Genomic DNA, 22,293 nt, shown 5'->3' on the forward strand with positions numbered 1-22,293 from the left:
TGAAAGTGAAGGAGAGTGATATACCCAGAACAGCTTTCAGGACCAGATACGGACACTACTAATTCGTAGTCATGCCTTTTGGTGTGACTAATGCACCTGCAGTTTTCATGGACCTGATGAACAGAGTGTTCAGAGAATACCTTGACAAATTTGTCATTGTGTTCATCGACGACATTCTAATTTATTCCAGAACCCCAGAGGAGCATGACACGCACTTGAGGATAGTACTGCAGACTCTTCAGCAAAAGCAATTTTATGCTAAATTCTCAAAGTGCAAGTTCTGGTTGGAGCAGGTGGCGTTTCTAGGGCACATCGTTTCTAAAGAAGGCATTCAAGTGAATCCAGCCAAAGTAGAAGCGGTCAGCAACTGGAAGAGACCCAAGAATGCCAGGGAGATCAGAAGTTTCCTTGGTTTAGCTGGGTACTACAGGAAATTCATGGAAGACTTTTCCAGAATAGCCTCTCCACTTACATCCCTCACCAGGAAGAACAAGAAGTTTGAATGGTCAAATAAATGTGAGCAGAGTTTTCAAGAACTCAAGAAGAGACTGACCAGTGCTCCCATTCTGACTGTTCCAGAGAGTGACAAGAGTTTTGACATCTACAGTGATGCTTCCAAGATGGGCCTAGGAGCTGTACTCATGCAAGAAGGAAAAGTTATAGTTTATGCTTCCAGGCAACTCAAAGACTACGAGAAGAACTATCCCACTCATGATCTTGAGCTGGCAGCTGTGGTCTTTGCACTGAAACTCTGGCGACATTACCTGTGAGTCCAGAATCTTCACAGACCATCAAAGTCTTAAGTACTTCTTCACTCAGAAGGACTTAAACATGAGACAGCGTAGGTGGCTAGAGTTGGTCAAAAATTATGACTGTGAAATCCTCTACCACCCAGGTAAAGCTAATAAAGTGGCAGATGCACTAAGCAGAAAAGCCAGTGCATCCTTGATGTCCTTGTCATAATTAGCCCTGCCACTACAGAAGGAGTTGTCAGATTTCGGACTTGAAATTATTTATGGGCAACTCTCTGCATTGACTCTAGAGTCAACCCTACTTGAGGATATACAGAAGAAGCAAAGTGAAGATCCAGATGTCCAAAAGATCAAGCAAGGGATACAAGAAGAAGGAAATTCATAATTTCGAGTATTAGACAGTGGAATTCTTTATCAGGGAAGTCGCCTTTGTGTTCCCAATGATGAAGAGCTGAGAAAGAAGATTCTAGAAGAAGCCCATAATACACCGTACTCCATGCATCCTGGTTCTACCAAGATGTACCAAGACGTGAAACAGAGGTTCTGGTGGTCTGGACTCAAAAGAGATGTAGCTAAATATGTCAGTACCTGCCTGACATGTCAGAGGGTCAAAGCAGAACACCAAAGACCAGGAGGAGTTCTACAGCCTCTTCCTATACCAGAGTGGAAGTGGGAAGACATCTCTATGAACTTCATAACAGGTCTCCCAAGAACTACGAATGGATATGATGCAATATGGGTAATAGTGGATAGATTGACCAAGTCTGCCCATTTTCTAGCCATCAAGGTGTCCCACTCTATAGAGCAGTTGGCACAGTTATATGTTAAGGAGGTGATCAGACTTCATGGAGTTCCCAAATCTATTGTTTCTGATAGAGATGGGCGCTTCACCTCTCACTTTTGGGAGTGTGTTCAGACTGCACTAGGCACCAAACTCAAGTTCAGCACAACCTTCCATCCTCAGACCGATGGACAGATAGAGCGAGTAAATCAGATCCTAGAAGATATGCTCAGGGCTTGTGCACTAGATTTTAAAGGCAGTTGGTGCAAATATCTGTGCTTAGCTGAATTTGCCTACAACAACAGCTATCAGGCCACCATCAAGATGGCTCCTTATGAGGCGTTGTATGGCAGGAAATGCAGATCACCTATTTGCTGGCAAGAAGCAGGTGAGAGAAAAGAAATGGAAGTAGAACTGGGCATTCAGACAGAGCTGATAGATGAGACTACTCAGGCTATTCAGAAGATCAGACAGAGAATTGAGACTGCCCAAAGTAGACAAAAGAGTTATGCTGACACACGCCGTAGGCCACTTGAATTCCAAGTAGGGGATTCAGTCTTTCTTAAGGTCGCTCCTATGAAGGGAGTGATGATATTTGGCAAGAAGGGCAAATTAAGTCCTCGTTATGTAGGACCTTACCTGATCACAGAAAGGATTGGGAAAGTAGCTTACAAGCTGGATTTACCACAAGACATGTCAGCAATACACAATGTGTTTCATGTCTCTATGTTAAAGAAGTGCCTCCATGACCCTAGCCAAGTGATTGAGCCTCAGTCAGTGCAGATCCAAGAGGATCTTAGTTATGAGAGTAAACCTACACAGATAGTGGACAGAGCAGTCAAGAGACTAAGAAGCAAAGAAGTACCACTAGTGAAGGTCGTCTGGCAGAACTAGAAGCACGAGGAAGTCACTTGGGAGCGGGAGGACAGTATGAGACAGAAATATCCAGAACTATTCTAAGTTCGAGGATGAACTTTTTATAAGGTATGGGGAATTGTAAGATCCAATTTTCCCTATTTCAAGTTCTAAAAGTCCATAAAAATATTTGGAAATACTTTTAAAATATTCTAGAGATTTTTAAGAATTTTTAGAGTATTTTTACGTAATTTTTGGAGATCGTTTAGTAGGGTTACAAAAAGAAAGAAGTTTAAAAAAAAAATGTTGAAGGTGAGATTCGAACCCACGACCTCGGGTCGGAGTGACCCAAGCAAAACCGGCCCAACCAACTATGCTAGCGGGCGTTCATTATTAAAGAAGGGGAAATTTTCTAGTTAAGCAGTAGTTAATGATTAGGGAATAAATAGGAAGAAAAATGGTTGCAGCCGAGACTCGAACCCGTGAGCTGCGCCTTAAGCAAAACGCAGCTCGATTCTTATTAGTATCTTAGTACAAGGCCTAGAAGTATCTTAGTAGTTTCGAGATTAGCTACCTCGATTCTTATTAAGAATGCGCGCTAAGTGGTACAATGACGGGCCCAAAAGAAGTTTATTATTATTTTGAAGTATTAAAGTATAAGTTTTGAAACAAATGAAACAAGCTTCAAATATGTTTAGAATTAGAAAGTTTAGTTTCTTGTTGTTTGAAGCATTCAGTAGTAGTTTTATTTGTTTCTTATTATTAGATTATTCAGCATGTTTAGCTTTATTTGCTTTCAGCATGCAGTTATAGTTTTATTCTTATGAGCATGATTAGCTATACATGTTTAGTATTTCAGTTAGCATGATTCCTTTGCTATATATGAGCATGAGTAGTTTTATATGTTAGCATTCAGTTTTAGCATGTTTTTATTTATATAGATGCATATTGAGTTTTTGTGAGTAGATAGCGCTCACTAAACTTTATGCTTATAGACTGCATTTCCTCCTACTGCAGATAAAGGGAAAGAAAAGATACAGTGAAGGAAGGCAACAAGGAGATGCAAGAGGAGTGTGTGATGTGTGGACTATGGAGGTCTTTCGGACTTAGATAAAGAACTCATTTAGTTTAAGAATTTGTTTAGTTTAATTTCTTATTAAGTTGATAAGAAAATTATGTAGTAAGAAGTTATGTTTTCGGTTTTTCATTATCTGCATGATTTGAATTATTAAACTGCATGGTTGTGGTTAGTTTTCATTTCTTATTAAACTGCGTGGATGATTGAAATATATTTCCAGCCGCGCCTGTGGCTGAGTATATTATGCTTGTATTATGGAAAATGGTCACCGGTACAGGGGAGACTCTGCCGAAATTTTTCGGTAGGGTTTTCCTAGAGATTTTTAATAAACCGGTTAAGTAGAGTTAGTAGATAAGTAACGGTTACTCTTAGAGAGTAGTAGTAGTAGTAAGAAGGGTGGTCGTTACAGGAAGGGCACGGGTGCCCTACTAATTTCGAGATTCCTGATGGAATTCTAATTTCCATCGGTAATTTCCGACGGAATCCTATATCTATCAGGAATTCCCGATGGAATATAAAATTCTGTCGGTAATTATCGACGGAAATTAGGATTACGTCAAAATACCCAAAAACATTTTCGATTTCCGACTCAAGTTAATTTTCATCGATAATGTCGAATAAATACCGATGATATATTCTGTCGGTAAATTAAGAAATTTTAATAGTGATACCTCATGGTGCACTTTGTGAGCACTAAATATATTTTTTTTCTTTATTTTATTTATAGTATTTAAGTGAAAGAAATTTTTTTAAAAAAATTCACATGGTCGTCACAAATGTGCACCGTGAGGTGTGTTGATCCATAATATTCCATAATATCAAACAGTTGTATATATTTATTTTTCTGCTAATATTCTGAAAGGATTAGATTGCAGGCACAACGTATGGTTCTCGGGCACGATTAACACACAGTGATCCACAATCGAATAACCTACTTGATACGATAACTTGTAAATAGGCAGTGCTACAATATTACTAGAGACATCACACTCTCCGGCCATTTTTCGCTGAGCAGAGCAGAGCCCAGCAGCGTAATAGTTTTATATAACAAATGGAAGAGAGATAGAAGAAGAAACTAACCATATGCCTCGATTCTCTCCTCCTCGGCAACCAAGCAAAACACCTATCGTAGTATCAGACAAAAGCTGATCAATGATTGACGCATGCATTAGTCTTCGATATATAAAATGGGCAGAAAGATATCAAGTAGCAATCTGAATAAGACACTGGAACAAAGAGATCAAGACACACGATTCACAACTAATTGACGATGAGTGTGATTTTTATTGCAATGCAACTGGACAAAGTCCATTATATTGAATAATTCCTATGAATCCTTCTCAATTATTTATTGTCTTTAAATAATTCCTATGAATCCAACTGACATTTTTTTTTGATATAATTGTTTTCCTTCATAAATCTCTAGCTCGTTATATTAAATGCTTAATTTCGTGAAAGATTAAATGCCTCAAATATTATTACAAGTCTTCACTATTATTTCTTTTTTCGGTTGTTTGATTTTAGTTCATCATATAACAAAATCACTTTCAAGTGCGATACGTGATCAATGACTAAAGAACCATTGTAATTATACAACTAATAATAGAGCAATCTATGCACGTTTGATAATTGATATATTAGGGTATGAAATATTTTAATTTAAAATGAGGTAACCTAGATTGCTTCATGATTAACAATGTAAATGATACGAACGTGGAAATCCACTCTAATTAAGAGAACAGCTGTGATTTTAATAACCATGCATGACAGTGATTGACAAGTTTGTGCAATATTTTAATGATGATCCCATATAGGATTGACCTCAAGGCTATAAAATCATTAATATTCAAAATGTTAAAGATCAATCATCTTTTCAAGTGAAATTATTTTGACTATATTTAAAAAAAAACAATATATATATATATGCTTAGTTTAACTTAGTTTCATAAAAGTTATGTGACTGAATTTACTTAAGCAAGATCATATAAGCATGTCATTGAGCTTAGTTAAAAAAATGAATAATCTTAATACCATCATCAACTAGGAATAATATTTTAAAATGGTTCGATTTGTACAACTCTGCCCATAACGAATCAATCATGGTCAGTCCCAAGTCTAGATAAAGAATGTTAAATTGTCAGTCAACGTTAAAACTATGACAAATATTCGATAAATAGATCTATTGAACTATTGTGCTAATACTAGGTTGTTTCCCGGAAGGATTGTGTTACATTGTAATATCTTGACAAGGACCGCTGCATCTCCAGAACTCAAGTGTAGTGCTAAATATGTAAAAGTTTACGTTGCAAAGGTTTGACTGTAACATATCGACAAGAACCGCTACATCTCCATGAAAATTTGGGTGTAGTGTTAAATAGACAAGAGTTCTTACACCATACATTGAATAAGAACCAATATGATAGAAAAAGTAATAGTCTAAGATTTGGAACATGGAATATAGGAACCCTCACTGATAAATCAATGGATATAGTAGATACGATAATTAGGAGAATAATTAATATTTTGTGTATACAAGAGATAAAATGGGTAGGTAAGAAGGTAAAGATGATAGAGAACTCAGAAGTTATGGTACATAAGAAAAAGTAAAGCAAGAAATGGAGTGAACATTGTTGTAGATAGTTCACTAAATGATGAAGTGGTAGGAGTAGTTAGGAAATGAGATAGAATTATAGGTCTTAAGATAATAGTGGTGAAAGAAACTATGAACATAATTAGCGTATATGCACCACAAGTAGGATTAGATGAAGCTCAAAATCAAGATTTTGGGATGATTTAGATGAAGTATTATAAAATATTCCAACAAATGGAATAATTTTAATAGGAGACTATTGGTACGGGAAGCATCAAACGATCAAACATATGTTTTGATAATGGTAAAGGGTTTAAAGTTAGGTTACTTGTTGTCTAACAAGTCTGAATGAGCTTGCAAGAAAGTCCTAAGTGCTCTTAGGCAAAAGTCCTAACTGTAGTTAGGCAAGTGGAAACCCCTAGGAGATGGTAACCCTAGGTCCTAGAGGCACTACAACAAAAACCCTCATAGATATCGGTGGAACAACAATAGTTTTAAGCAAAAACCGATGTCTTTGAGTATTTTACACCGGTTTTTTCAAAAATCGATGTCTATGAGCGCAGATTTTCGCTCATAGACATCGATTTTTTAGGCAATGTCTATGAGCGCCTTTTTTTCATTAATAGACACCGATTTTAACAGCGATTTTTAAAATCCGATGTCTATGATAAAATAAAATAATTTAATTTTTTCCACCCATACTTAGCCGAAATTTGCAACACTTCACTCTTCCCTCCAAACCTAAACCTATATCGCGTCGTCCACCCATACTTAGCCCTAAACCTATATTGTCGCTACGGCACCACCACTTTCCTCCGGCCATCTCTCTCAGCCCCTCATCTCCCTCTTCTCCTTCTAGCGTACCTGCCTCTCCCGATCAGGATCAAAACCACCTGCTTCGGTCCTAAGCAAAACCGCAACATAAATGATAGATGCAATTCCCCCCTTCGAAGAGCACACCGGCCTTCCCGTCGGTGACCCTCTGCATGATCCCACTGTACATGTGGAAAGGGTTCTTGGGGTTCTTCATAATCACGATCATCCCGGGCAGGAAAAGGGGAAGCTCGGGGAGCTTCGGCTTCGCCCACGCCAGCAACACCACGATGCTCTCCTCGCCGCCCGCCCTTGCCTTTGCCTCGGAAGGAGAGGGGTTCCGCTGGATGAAGTCTTCGAGGCCCTTTTCGTCGCCTGGGAAGCCTCCGGTGAGGCCGAAGAGCTCCTTTTCGAAAGCGCCTTCGTCCACGCCGACGGCAGAAGGCGGGGCAGGAGCAGGCGGGGAGGCGAGAGGAGGCGAAGGCGGTTGTTCCATGGTGGTCTGCTGGAGCTCGTGGCGGATGACTCGCTCGCTGTTGCAGAGGCCGCGGCCACCCATGGTCTCCGAGAGGTCGAGCTTGGCGGAGGGGGTGAAAGTGAAAGCGGAGCGGGTCAGAGGGGTGGCCTGCTGGAGGAAGGTGGAGTTACGAGAGAGAAGGCGAGGGTTGAGTGTAGTGTGAATGGGAATCGAAGTCGCCATGGATGGATGGATGGATGGAAGGAAGGAAGGAAGGAAGGAAGGAGATCAGGTGATTCGTCGAGTCGAGTAGGAACGATCGCGAAGGCTGCTGGTTGGAGGAGGTTTCCAGTCCACAAAATACTCAATCACATCGAATGTTTAGGGTAATTGCATTTTTTGACCTAACAAGTTAACCTATATCGTCGCTTGCTTCGCCATCGACGAGCACAACAAGAAACAGGTCTCGCGCTCCTCCTAATTACTGTTTTTTTCTCTCCCAAAATTAGGGCTTTTTCTCCAGACTAATGTTTTTCGATCTATCGATGCGCAGAATGCGCTTCTGGAGTTTGTGCGTGTTGTGAAGGCGAGGGAGCAGGTTGTCGCTGGAACTCTGCATCACTTGACGATGGAGGCAATTGAGGGAGGGGGAAGAAGTTGTATGAGGCCAAAGTGTGGGTGAAGTCATGGCTTAATTTCAAACAGGTTGAAGAATTCAAGCATGTTGGCGAACAAGGTAAATCTAGCATCAATTCTTAGCGATGGATTTGGGTTAAATTCCATCAATAAATAAAATAAACATACTGAAATTAGTGTTGATTCCTCGACAAAATTTATACTTTTTGTTCAATTTCTCTTGTCCTGTTCCTATATCCTTTTGTAAACCTTTTTCTTCCCACTTGATTCAATCTGTGTCAATGCCTGTCAATATTTTATATAAAATGGATAGGAAGTTGCTTATCATCATTCTTTTATTGATTGTGTTCATGTTTGCTACCTTCTATTAGCAAACTTGTATACTTCAGCTTATAAGCTCTTCCATGCTTAGGTCAATAAGAAAAATGAAAAATAGTACTAGACATGATTTTTGTTTAAAAATTCATGCGGGCTATGAAGAATGCTCCTAAACAAGGAGATAACAACGTTGAACAAACATGTTAACAACATTTAACATCAAAATAGTGTTGTAAATACAGAAATTGATTTTCCTCATTATTATTCTTCTATGAACTTGGGATAAAAGCTACTGAGGTTCCTACACAATTGGGAGACTTTGCAAAACCAAAGTAACTAATTTATTAGGTTAAAATGATAGATAGATGAGTGATCTCAGTCTTGGCATGGCTAACATTTTTTATTTTTATTTTTTTATGTTCGAAATCTTTCATTTTGTTTTGTATGGTTCTCTCTAAGAGCATGGACCCAGTTATCTTTTGACAGCTGAATATGATTCTTTTACTTCATTTGTAACTGCAAATTCAACTTTCTGATACCTTGTGAACCACTGAAGATCCTTATTGCAAGCATTAAAGTAAGCATGCCTTGTTTACTCGTGCTACTTGAAAAACTATCAACATGATCACTAACCGAAGGTAACAAATTGTTTGATTATTTTCAATTATCAGGTGATTGAAGAGTTTTGTTAAGAGTCCATGTTCAGAGCACTACAAGAACCTTGGAGCAACTTAACGTTTCGAATAAGATGTAGCAGGAGCATATAGAGCCTGCATTGTGTTCTCTCTATAGAAAAACGTTCTACTCTTAATTTCCCTTAATACTGGATATATGATGTAGTAAACTAAATTCTTGAGTAAATAAAAAAAATATTTAAGTACTAATGAAGTGCAGCTGGTTTTTAAATAACAATAACTATAATGATTGATTTCTCTAGCATGCGTGCAAAGTATTTACACAGACTGGCCCCTTATTTAACCTTTGTTAAGTCATCCTCTACATTTTCATTTATTGATTAAGTTAATGGTTTGATCAAATCTAGATTTATTATATAGTTGTTTGGGCTTTGTTGTAACGCCCCAAATTTCCTCAATTAGAGTCCTAAAAGTAATTTAAAAATATTTAAAAATGCTATAGAAATATTCTAGGGATTTTTAGAAATTTTTAGAATATTTTTATGTAATTTTTGGAGGTCGTTTGGTATTTTTACAAAACGAAGGAAGTTTCGACAAAAAAATGTCCAAGCCGAGAATTGAACCCACGACCTTTGACTCGGTCAAAACCCAACTAACCAGGTGGGCAAACAGATTTTTCTGTTTAGAAAAGGTAGCGAATTTATTTAAGATAGTTAACAGAATATTGGATTATAAAAGAGATAAGTTGATCTTGGATTTGTTTATTTAGAAAAGGTAGCGAATTTATTTAAGATAGTTAACAGAATATTATAAAAGGGATAAGTTGATGTTGGATTTGTTTGTTTAGAAAAAGTAATGAATTTATTTAAGATAATCAACAGAATATTGGATTATAAAAGGGATAAGTTGATATTGGATTTGTCTGTTTAGAAAAAATAGTGAATTTATTTAAGGAGTTAACAGAAATATTAAGTTATAAAAAGGGATAAGTTGATGCTCTATTTTCCCGTGACTTAAACCATTCTCTCCTCTTCTACGTACGATGGTGGAGCTCGGGCAAAAAACGAAAGGGAGTTGGGGCATCATCTCCGGTGGCCGACCAAGGTCCTGGAAGCCCTTTTTGTTCGGTTGTGAGTCCAAGAAGCAAGGTAAGTGCTTCTCACCTGCAGTAGGAGTAGTTTCGGACCTTTGTTCTTCTTGAATTCGAAGCATAAGAAGCGCTTATAGTGCAGATTTTTAATTAAGCCTATAGTGCAGATTTTAATTAAGCTTATAATGTAGATTTTTATGTAGAGCTTATATTACAGATTTTAATTAAGCGCTTATAGTGCAGATTTTTAATTAAGCCTATAGTGCAGATTTTAATTAAACTTATAATGCAGATTTTTATGTAGAGCTTATATTGCAGATTTTAATTAAGCTTATAGTGCAGATTTTTAATTAAGCCTATAGTGCAGATTTTAATTAAGCTTATAATGCAGATTTTTATGTAGAGCTTACATTGCAGATTTTAATTAAGCTTATAGTGCAGATTTTATGTTTGCATAGTATGCAGAAATAGTGTAGCATAGAATGCAGAATCTTGATTAGAATAGTATGCAGAATTTTGATTAGAATAGTATGCAGATTTTTGTTTATGCATTTCAAAGTTAGAATTTGTTTAAACATTTTAGATTTTAAAGAAGCATTCTTTTATTAGAGGTATTAACAAGTATAAGAAAGATAAAGAAAAGAAAGAAAAAGGCCAAGGCCTTAAGTAGATCCCAAAGTCAAGACTTTAGGGATTTTGGCACACAAGGTGCTTAAAGAAAATGCCGAGGCATTATATATTAGAAGTAATAAAAGATATCAAGTATTTTACTTTATTTAAGAGGCTAGTACCCGACTTCCGAGGTTGTCGTTAAACAAATCCAGGTGTCCAATTTTGAGGTCTTGGCCCTGGTAGACCAAGGTCTGCTCTTTTAGGATTGGTGGCTCGCTACCCCAACCTATTAGGGAACGCGCATAAAATGGTACTACGCCTGGGCCCAAGAAGAAAGTTGATTATTATTTTGAAGTATTAAAATATAAGTTTTCAAACAAAAGAAATAAGCTTCACATAAGTTTAAAATTCAGCAAGTTTAGCTTTCTTATATACTGACATGTTGTTTAGATTTGTTTACATGTTTAGTATTTCAGAATTCTATGTTTCGTTTGCTATTAGATGAGCATTCAGTTTCTAGATTTCTTTCAGCTTACATGCATACTCGAGTTTTGTGAGTTAGATAGCGTTTACTAAGCAATTTTGCTTATAGATGCATTTCCTCTTACTGCAGATAAAGGAAAGGAAAAACTATAGTAAAGGAAGGCGGCAAGGAGGTGCGGATGGATGTGTGATGCCTGGACTATAGAAGCCTTGGGATTTAGCATAAGAATTTATTAACAAAGAGTTGAGTAGAATATATTAGATGAGTCATTTAGTCTTCCGCTGCTAGTTAATTGTATGTTTTGAGTTTTTTTAGAGTTTATGTATTGATCATTACATGTGAACAACTCTAATTAAGTAAAGTGAGTATTCCAGTAGCGCTCCGCCCTCACAGTCCAGTAGTGAGGAGGGTGGGGTGTTACAAGTTGGTATCAGAGCAGTTCCTATTCTCCAGCATCACACATCAGCACCAACCTTGCCGTCTTCAAATAAGAAAGTATTTAAGTTTTCCTTTTATGCTTTCTTTATTATTTGCAGTATGGAGTAATTGCTTAAATGCGCTTTAGTAAGATAGAAGTTTTGTCTCTCTTATATTCATATACATAAGTATGTTTAGAAAGGATAGAGAAGATATCAAGCCTTCCAAGGACCCCTAATGGGTACGATGCGATATGAATAATAGAGGACCGAGAAGTTAAGAGACTAAGGAACAAAGAGTACCATTAGTGAAAGTCATTTAGAACCAGAAGTACGAGGAAGTTATTTAGGAGCGTGAGGACAGTATGAGACAGAGATATCCAGAATTATTCTAAATTCGAAGACGAACTTTTTATAAGGTAGGGAGAATTGTAACGCCCCAAATTTCCTCAATTAGAGTCCTAAAAGTGATTTAAAAATATTTAAAAATGCTATAGAAATATTCTAGGGATTTTTAGAAATTTTTAGAATATTTTTATGTAATTTTTGGAGGTCGTTTGGTATTTTTACAAAACGAAGGAAGTTTCGACAAAAAAATGTCCAAGCCGAGAATTGAACCCACGACCTTTGACTCGGTCAAAACCCAACTAACCAGGTGGGCAAACGGATTTTTCTGTTTAGATAAGGTAGCGAATTTATTTAAGATAGTTAACAGAATATTGGATTATAAAAGAGATAAGTTGATCTTGGATTTGTTTATTTAGAAAAGGTAGCGAATTTATTTAAGATAGTTAATAGAATATTATAAAAGGGATAAGTTGATGTTGGATTTGTTTGTTTAGAAAAAGTAATGAATTTATTTAAGATAATTAACAGAATATTGAATTATAAAAGGGATAAGTTGATATTGGATTTGTCTGTTTAGAAAAAATAGTGAATTTATTTAAGGAGTTAACAGAAATATTAAGTTATAAAAAGGGATAAGTTGATGCTTTGTTTTCCCGTGACTTAAACCATTCTCTCCTCTTCTACGTACGATGGTGGAGCTCGGGCAAAAAATGAAAGGGAGTTGGGGCATCATCTCCGGCGGCCGGCCAAGGTCCTGGAAGCCCTTTTTGTTCGGTTGTGAGTCCAAGAAGCAAGGTAAGTGCTTCTCACCTGCAGTAGGAGTAGTTTCGGACCTTTGTTCTTCTTGAATTCGAAGCATAAGAAGCGCTTATAGTGCAGATTTTTAATTAAGCCTATAGTGCAGATTTTAATTAAGCTTATAATGTAGATTTTTATGTAGAGCTTATATTACAGATTTTAATTAAGCGCTTATAGTGCAGATTTTTAATTAAGCCTATAGTGCAGATTTTAATTAAACTTATAATGCAGATTTTTATGTAGAGCTTATATTGCAGATTTTAATTAAGCTTACAGTGCAGATTTTTAATTAAGCCTATAGTGCAGATTTTAATTAAGCTTATAATGCAGATTTTTATGCAGAGCTTATATTACAGATTTTAATCAAGCTTATAGTACAGATTTTATGTTTGCATAGTATGCAGAAATAGTGTAGCATAGAATGCAGAATCTTGATTAGAATAGTATGCAGAATTTTGATTAGCATAGTATGCTGATTTTTGTTTATGCATTTCAAAGTTAGAATTTGTTTAAACATTTTAGTTTTTAAAGAAGCATTCTTTTATTAGAGGTATTAACAAGTATAAGAAAGATAAAGAAAAGAAAGAAAAAGGCCAAGGCCTTAAGTAGATCCCAAAGTCAAGACTTTAGGGATTTTGGCACACAAGGTGCTTAAAGAAAATGCCGAGGCATTATATATTAGAAGTAATAAAAGATATCAAGTATTTTACTTTATTTAAGAGGCTAGTACCCGACTTCCGAGGTTGTCGTTAAACAAATCCAGGTGTCCAATTCCGAGGTCTTGGCCCTGGTAGACTGAGGTCTGCTCTTTTAGGATTGGTGGCTCGCTACCCCAACCTATTAGGGAACGCGCATAAAATGGTACTACGCCTGGGCCCAAGAAGAAAGTTGATTATTATTTTGAAGTATTAAAGTATAAGTTTTCAAACAAAAGAAATAAGCTTCACATAAGTTTAAAATTCAGCAAGTTTAGCTTTCTTATATACTGACATGTTGTTTAGATTTGTTTACATGTTTAGTATTTCAGTATTCTATGTTTCGTTTGCTATTAGATGAGCATTCAGTTTCTAGATTTCTTTCAGCTTACATGCATACTCGAGTTTTGTGAGTTAGATAGCGTTTACTAAGCAATTTTGCTTATAGATGCATTTCCTCTTACTGCAGATAAAGGAAAGGAAAAACTATAGTAAAGGAAGGCGACAAGGAGGTGCGGATGGATGTGTGATTCCTGGACTATAGAAGCCTTGGGATTTAGCATAAGAATTTATTAACAAAGAGTTGAGTAGAATGTATTAGATGAGTCATTTAGTCTTCCGCTGCTAGTTAATTGTATGTTTTGAATTTTTTTAGAGTTTATGTATTGATCATTACATGTGAACAACTCTAATTAAGTAAAGTGAGTATTCCAGTAGCGCTCCGCCCTCACAGTCCAGTAGTGAGGAGGGTGGGGTGTTACAAGTTGGTATCAGAGCAGTTCCTATTCTCCAGCATCACACATCAGCACCAACCTTGCCGTCTTCAAATAAGAAAGTATTTAAGTTTTCCTTTTATGCTTTCTTTATTATTTGCAGTATGGAGTAATTGCTTAAATGCGCTTTAGTAAGATAGAAGTTTTGTCTCTCTTATATTCATATACATAAGTATGTTTAGAAAGGATAGAGAATATATCAAGCCTTCCAAGGACCCCTAATGGGTACGATGCGATATGAATAATAGAGGACCGAGAAGTTAAGAGACTAAGGAACAAAGAGTACCATTAGTGAAAGTCATTTAGAACCAGAAGTACGAGGAAGTTATTTAGGAGCGTGAGGACAGTATGAGACAGAGATATCCAGAATTATTCTAAGTTCGAGGACGAACTTTTTATAAGGTAGGGAGAATTGTAACGCCCCAAATTTCCTCAATTAGAGTCCTAAAAGTGATTTAAAAATATTTAAAAATGCTATAGAAATATTCTAGGGATTTTTAGAAATTTTTAGAATATTTTTATGTAATTTTTGGAGGTCATTTGGTATTTTTACAAAACGAAGGAAGTTTCGACAAAAAAATGTCCAAGCCGAGAATTGAGCCCACGACCTTTGACTCGGTCAAAACCCAACTAACCAGGTGGGCAAACGGATTTTTCTGTTTAGATAAGGTAGCGAATTTATTTAAGATAGTTAAAAGAATATTGGATTATAAAAGAGATAAGTTGATCTTGGATTTGTTTATTTAGAAAAGGTAGCGAATTTATTTAAGATAGTTAACAGAATATTATAAAAGGGATAAGTTGATGTTGGATTTGTTTGTTTAGAAAAAGTAATGAATTTATTTAAGATAATTAACAGAATATTGAATTATAAAAGGGATAAGTTGATATTGGATTTGTCTGTTTAGAAAAAATAGTGAATTTATTTAAGGAGTTAACAGAAATATTAAGTTATAAAAAGGGATAAGTTGATGCTTTGTTTTCCCGTGACTTAAACCATTCTCTCCTCTTCTACGTACGATGGTGGAGCTCGGGCAAAAAAAATGAAAGGGAGTTGGGGCATCATCTCCGGCAGCCGGCCAAGGTCCTGGAAGCCCTTTTTGTTCGGTTGTGAGTCCAAGAAGCAAGGTAAGTGCTTCTCACCTGCAGTAGGAGTAGTTTCGGACCTTTGTTCTTCTTGAATTCGAAGCATAAGAAGCGCTTATAGTGCAGATCTTTAATTAAGCCTATAGTGCAGATTTTAATTAAACTTATAATGTAGATTTTTATGTAGAGCTTATATTACAGATTTTAATTAAGCGCTTATAGTGCAGATTTTTAATTAAGCCTATAGTGCAGATTTTAATTAAACTTATAATGCAGATTTTTATGTAGAGCTTATATTGCAGATTTTAATTAAGCTTACAGTGCAGATTTTTAATTAAGCCTATAGTGCAGATTTTAATTAAGCTTATAATGCAGATTTTTATGTAGAGCTTATATTGCAGGTTTTAATTAAGCTTATAGTGCAGATTTTATGTTTGCATTGTATGCAGAAATAGTGTAGCATAGAATGCAGAATCTTGATTAGAATAGTATGCAGAATTTTGATTAGCATAGTATGCTGATTTTTGTTTATGCATTTCTAAGTTAGAATTTGTTTAAACATTTTAGTTTTTAAAGAAGCATTCTTTTATTAGAGGTATTAACAAGTATAAGAAAGATAAAGAAAAGAAAGAAAAAGGCCAAGGCCTTAAGTAGATCCCAAAGTCAAGACTTTAGGGATTTTGGCACACAAGGTGCTTAAAGAAAATGCCGAGGCATTATATATTAGAAGTAATAAAAGATATCAAGTATTTTACTTTATTTAAGAGGCTAGTACCCGACTTCCGAGGTTGTCGTTAAACAAATCCAGGTGTCCAATTCCGAGGTCTTGGCCCTGGTAGACCGAGGTCTGCTCTTTTAGGATTGGTGGCTCGCTACCCCAACCTATTAGGGAACGCGCATAAAATGGTACTACGCCTGGGCCCAAGAAGAAAGTTGATTATTATTTTGAAGTATTAAAGTATAAGTTTTCAAACAAAAGAAATAAGCTTCACATAAGTTTAAAATTCAGCAAGTTTAGCTTTCTTATATACTGACATGTTGTTTAGATTTGTTTACATGTTTAGTATTTCAGTATTCTATGTTTCGTTTGCTATTAGATGAGCATTCAGTTTCTAGATTTCTTTCAGCTTACATGCATACTCGAGTTTTGTGAGTTAGATAGCGCTTACTAAGCAATTTTGCTTATAGATGCATTTTCTCTTACTGCAGATAAAGGAAAGGAAAAACTATAGTAAAGGAAGGCGACAAGGAGGTGCGGATGGATGTGTGATGCCTGGACTATAGAAGCCTTGGGATTTAGCATAAGAATTTATTAACAAAGAGTTGAGTAGAATGTATTAGATGAGTCATTTAGTCTTCCGCTGCTAGTTAATTGTATGTTTTGAGTTTTTTTAGAGTTTATGTATTGATCTTTACATGTGAACAACTCTAATTAAGTAAAGTGAGTAGTCCAGTAGCGCTCCGCCCTCACAGTCCAGTAGTGAGGAGGGTGGGGTGTTACATTTGTAATCTAACTAATCAAGCTACCTGTCATTGCTTGAAGCTTTCTGACAATCAGTTATGCTTTTATCTTTTTTTTTATTTCATCTATAAATTATTTGATTCATGTATCTATTGTGATTATAAATGTTCTTAATAATCACTTTTCTACTTGTAAATGCTGAAATGTTGTAGCAGTATTTTTCTCTTGTAAATATTCAATGTTTTCATGAGCTCACATTGATGGTTCTAATTGGAGTGGATCATAGTTCCTGTAATTTGATTCAACATATGCTAGTTCCATGTCTCGTTTATGCATGAGTGACTGGTTTCACTCATTTGATTTATGTTAGCTACATCTATCTTGTTTGGTTTAGTCTTGATCAGTTCCTAATCGTTTCTTCCATAAGTAATCTCATGAATTTATGCATACCAGTGCATTTCAACTCTATGTTAGGGTTTTGTTTTACTGGAACCACATGAAAATTTATTCTAGCTTGTTATAGCAAGACTTATTGAGGCTGGAGTTGTCTGATACTCGTGATTTGTTTTCTTTGTTACTTTTTCTAGTTCTTTTGACTTAAAATTTAACATTTTTGCAGCTTATTTTTTGGAAGCATATCGTCCTGTTAGAAAAGGGGATCTTTTCCTTGTCAGGGGTGGGATGAGGAGTGTTGAGTTTAAGGTTATAGAAACTGATCCTGCATAGTACTGCATTGTTGCTCCTGATACAGAGATTTTCTGTGAGGGGGAGCCGGTAAAAAGAGAAGACGAGGACAGGCTTGATGAGGTAGGTTATGATGATGTTGGAGGAGTTAGGAAACAAATGGCTCAGATAAGGGAGCTAGTAGAGCTTCCTCTAAGACATCCTCAACTATTTAAATCTATTGGTGTCAAGCCGCCAAAAGGTATTTTGTTGTATGGTCCACCTGGTTCAGGTAAGACATTAATAGCTAGAGGAGTCGCAAATGAGACAGGAGCTTTTTTCTTTTGCATCAATGGTCCAGAGATCATGTCAAAGCTAGCCGGTGAGAGTGAGAGTAATTTGAGGAAGGCTTTTGAGGAAGCAGAGAAAAATGAACCCTCAATTATCTTTATTGATGAGATTGATTCCATTGCTCCTAAGAGAGAGAAAACTCATGGGGAAGTTGAAAGGTGCATAGTGTCTCAACTGTTGACACTGATGGATGGGTTGAAGTCTCGTGCTCATGTAATTGTCATTTGGGCTACGAACATGCCAAACACTATCGATCCAGCTCTTAGACGATTCGGTAGGTTTGACAGAGAAATTGACATTGGTGTTCCTGATGAGGTTGGTCGATTGGAGGTTCTTCGCATCCATACTAAGAACATGAAGCTATCTGATGGTGTATGTGAACATTACCAATTGTTGTTACCTTGTTAATAGATATCTTGCAGTGAATGTCCAAGTTATGAAATTTGATTTATTCAATGCAGGTTGATTTGGAAAGGATTGCTAAGGATACTCATGGCTATGTTGGGGCTGACCTTGCTGCTTTATGCACTGAAGCTGCTCTCCAGTGTATCCGTGAAAAGATGGGCATAATTGATCTAGAAGATGAATCAATTGATGCTGAGATTCTCAATTCTATGTCTGTTAGAAATGAGCACTTTAAGACTGCTTTGGGATCTAGTAACCCATCTGCCCTCCATGAAACTGTAAGTCTTTGCTTTGGTAATTATAATTATTTTCAGTTAGTTTTTTTCCTTCTAAATATGATTATCTACATGAATTTTTAAAATAAATTGTTGCTGCAAGAATTGAAAATGAGAAATTTGACATTGGTGTTCTTTCTAAATTAAACTTACCTTTTTCAACTCAAGAAATTCTATAGCCTCATGTGTCTGGTTGGTAACTTGTGTTTACTGTCATATGTTGATGAATGGCCTAAAAACCACTTCTATTTCTACCTTGAGATATGCTGATAGTTTGTTGGGTTTTGATTAGGTTGTTGAAGTACCAAATGTCAACTGGGATGATATTGGTGGGCTGGAAAATGTCAAGAGCTAGGGAACTGCAAGAGGTAGTTTGTTGGATATGTTTGAGGTTTTATGTCCACCAAGTGTGATTTTTTCTTTCTGATGGTGATATTCTAGGACTTCTACAGCATGTATATTTCTTCTATTTTTGTTCTTTGCTGTAGTTAAGTAGACCAAATGATACTTTTGTTTGACAGATTAGAACAGTGGATGTTTTAACTCAGAAAACTAGGCATTTGAAGGTGAAAAGTGGTGAGATTAGGGAAATGAAAGGCGCAAGAAGAATGGAGCAGTATAGCAAGTTGAACAGATTCTGATTCTCATAATTTAATGTAGCCTCAGCTTGATTTTTGACTCACGATGTTCTACCTTGATGTGTACAATATCTATTAGCTTTTGATGTAAAAAGAATATTTGTGTATTTTATGGATACTGTTGTAAGAAGAATATTTATGTAATTTGTGAATATTTATGTATTTTATGGATATTGTTGGAAGAACAATATTTGTGTAATTTGTGAATATTTATGTATTTTCTTGGATACTGTCGGTTTTTCACTGTTTCGGAAATCGAATTTGTGTCGTTAAACAATACTGATATTACATCGGTTTTCCACTGCTGTAAAACCGGTGTCATTAACTAATATTACATCGGTTGTATACCGCTGCCAAAACTGGTGTTATTAACATATAATATTACATCGGTTTTACACCCGATGTCGTTAAGTGATACTACACCGGTTTTAACCCGATGTCTAAAATGGCAGACCTTTTACATCACCTTCATAGACATCGGTCAAAAATGTAATAGACACCGGTGGAAAACCGATGTCTATGAGGGTTTTTGTTGTAGTGAGGGTGATAACCCTAGGTGGAAAGTCTTGGCAGGTTGAACACTTTGGGCAAAATCCTAGAGTCGGGGACTCTAGGTGAAAATCCTGGTGGTTGTGAACTAGGTGAAAGACTGGACGGGTCAGGAATCGGACATCCAGTAGAACAGTCCTGCCTGAAGTCTCGGGCGCTGAGCAAAAGTCCAGTCGGTCTAGAGGACCGGTCTGGCAAAAGGTAAACTCTCCTGAGAGAAGTAGGTGAGGACGCGTTCCACGAAGAGGGAACAGTAAGCATCGGTTCGACCTAGAGTTTTAGCGAAATTCAAAGTCAGAACCGGTCAGTCCAGAGATTGTCAAAATAATTTATTATTCATATTTTATTGTGCTAACTTTGTTTTGCATTGTATACTTTATTTGTAGACTAATATGCTTGCAGGAAGGGAGTTTCACAAGGAAATGATCAGATGAACAGTGTCTGAGGCGCCTCCTGGGTTGTTGGAGGCGCCTCAGGTGCCTTGGTAGAAGGCCTCGCGCAGTAAGGCATGAAGGCGCATTCAAGGAGCTTGAAGGCACCTTCCATGGAGTTTGAAGGCGCCTTCGGATAGCTAGAATTCACAGAAAGTGAAGTTTATCGATGACCAAATATGCGGGGATAGAATTCAAGCTGGAGGCGACTTCCATGGAGCTTGAAGGCGCCTTCAACAGTCTATATAAGATAGTCTCGAGCCGAGCCTCTCAAACACTAACTTTTGTGAACATTCTAGGGTGCACTGGTCTAAAAGATGATCCTGCGACTCCATGATACAACTCCTGTGATTGAGCTACACAACTCAGACGACTGAAAGCACAACCTTCTAAGATCCTCAAAAGTTGTTGGTATATGTTTAACTATTGCACTTAATTAATCGTACTCCAAGTTGTAATTCTCCGAATCTATAGTGATTGCCCAACAAAGCGATCAACGATCGTGAGCCTTGGAGTAGGATTCGCCACAGGCTCTGAACAAAGTAAAAGAAAAGTGTTAGCGTTTGTTTTGCTTCTGCCTTATTTCTTATTTCCGCTACGTCACACTGTGCTTTTCGAAACGAGTGAAAAAGTCATGAGAGCAATTCATGTAATGACCCACCTTCTGCTGGCTAGGTTGTAAGGCCGGACCGTCACATTATGCTATGCTAAACTACTCCATGACCATCTCAAGTCTAGGTGCGGAAGCTGTACTAATTAAAACTTGGCTAAACTATTATCATTTCTTTATTCTATATGTGCTAAGGGGTGTAATCGAACTAATCATGTCATATATTACATTCCCCATGGTCAAGGAACTGGAATAAAGGGTTTCCCGCTACTATCAGGCTTCCCAATCGATCCACGGATCGATTGGAATGGCTTGATCGATCCATTGATCGATCCAGGTGGCTATTATATACGGAATTTAGGTTGGATCGATCCAGTGATCGATTCAGCACGCTACTATGCTCGGATAATATTCTGGATCGATCGGCTGATCGATCCAGACTGGCCAATCAATCCAGTGATCGATCCCAGGGCTTTCTGTTCGCGACAGAAGGCATCCGGATCGATCGGCTAATCGATCCAGGAGCTTACTGTTCGCGGTACGAACTTCTCAATCGATCGGCTGATCGATTGAGAAGCCTCCAATCGAACGGTCGATTGAGAAGCCTCCAATCGATCGGTCGATTGATTGGGGTTTCTGATTTCGTACCAGAAGTCTGATTTCAGCACTGTTTCGTGCCTCAATCACACATACAAGTAATAAATTGACTAGGAGACGATCTAGCATCACATAACTAATGTTCTAAGCATGGTAGAGTGCATAATTTACTAGTTCATGGCATTTAACATACTAAGGTGCGGAATAATATAATGTTAGAAAGTTCTAATGTTCAAAACAAAACTCGCTGAGATTCCCCTAAGATCATTGTTCCAAGTTCCATCCACACACATCTTCATCACTGCATTGACCTCCAGCCTCCACTAGTCCATCTTCCTTTTACCTTTATCTGCAGTATAAGGAAAATAGTATATGTAAGCTTGAGAGCTTAGTAAGAAACCATCTACCTCACAAAACATGCATACGATGTAAATTATGTTTTTAAAACATGCTATTTGAAATACATACTGAATATGCTAAGCATGGCATGACATACAACACATGGAAAGCAAAACTGATCATAGAACTATCACATGTTTCAATAATGAAAACTAAGCTGAAGCATGAACTGAGCTAAAACTAAAACTAAGCTAGAACTGAGTTTAAACTGTATACACAACTGGTTTGTGAGTTTTGAAAACTATTTAACCATAGATAGATGAAAATACATAATCATGCTGCTGTTTGGGCCCGGCAACTGTACTTGCTATGCGCGCATCCCTAACTAAACCCGGGTTTGCAAGTCCCGAATTCAGTAGGGTTTCTAGGTTATCTAAACCTAGGGACGACTATGGGAGCCCAACCCAATGGATATCTAATCCGGTACAGTGCCATTGCTAAAAGTAAAATACTGAAAATAGCTAATTATTGCTTGTCTTGCTCTTTCTAGGTTATCTGAACCTAGAGCTAGGTTGTCTAAACCTAGAGGCGACTATGGGAGCCCACCCATTGGACATCTCGTCCCATGATAGCTGTAGCAAGACTAAATAAGCTGTGAAAATGCTTCTATTGCATTTATCTAAGCTAATAAAATGCCTAAGTTGCATTTTAACTGTGCTATTAATTTAATCGAACACTTAGTATGCGCTAGTTCGC

General features: G+C 37.0%; 1 protein-coding gene and 1 pseudogene across 1 annotated transcript; one reads left to right on the forward strand and one right to left on the reverse strand.

The window, feature by feature from the left end:
• Positions 1 to 6,960: 6,960 nt before the first annotated feature.
• LOC122007692 (NAD(P)H-quinone oxidoreductase subunit S, chloroplastic-like) lies at positions 6,961 to 7,569 on the reverse strand. Its single transcript, XM_042563299.1, has one exon. It carries the CDS (start codon positions 7,567 to 7,569, stop codon positions 6,961 to 6,963), a length of 609 nt encoding a protein of 202 aa, XP_042419233.1.
• LOC122007724 lies at positions 7,568 to 18,728 on the forward strand (annotated as a pseudogene).
• Positions 18,729 to 22,293: the final 3,565 nt, after the last annotated feature.

The sequence above is a fragment of the Zingiber officinale genome, chromosome 1A (genome assembly GCF_018446385.1).
Source record: "Zingiber officinale cultivar Zhangliang chromosome 1A, Zo_v1.1, whole genome shotgun sequence".
Lineage (NCBI taxonomy): Eukaryota > Viridiplantae > Streptophyta > Magnoliopsida > Zingiberales > Zingiberaceae > Zingiber > Zingiber officinale.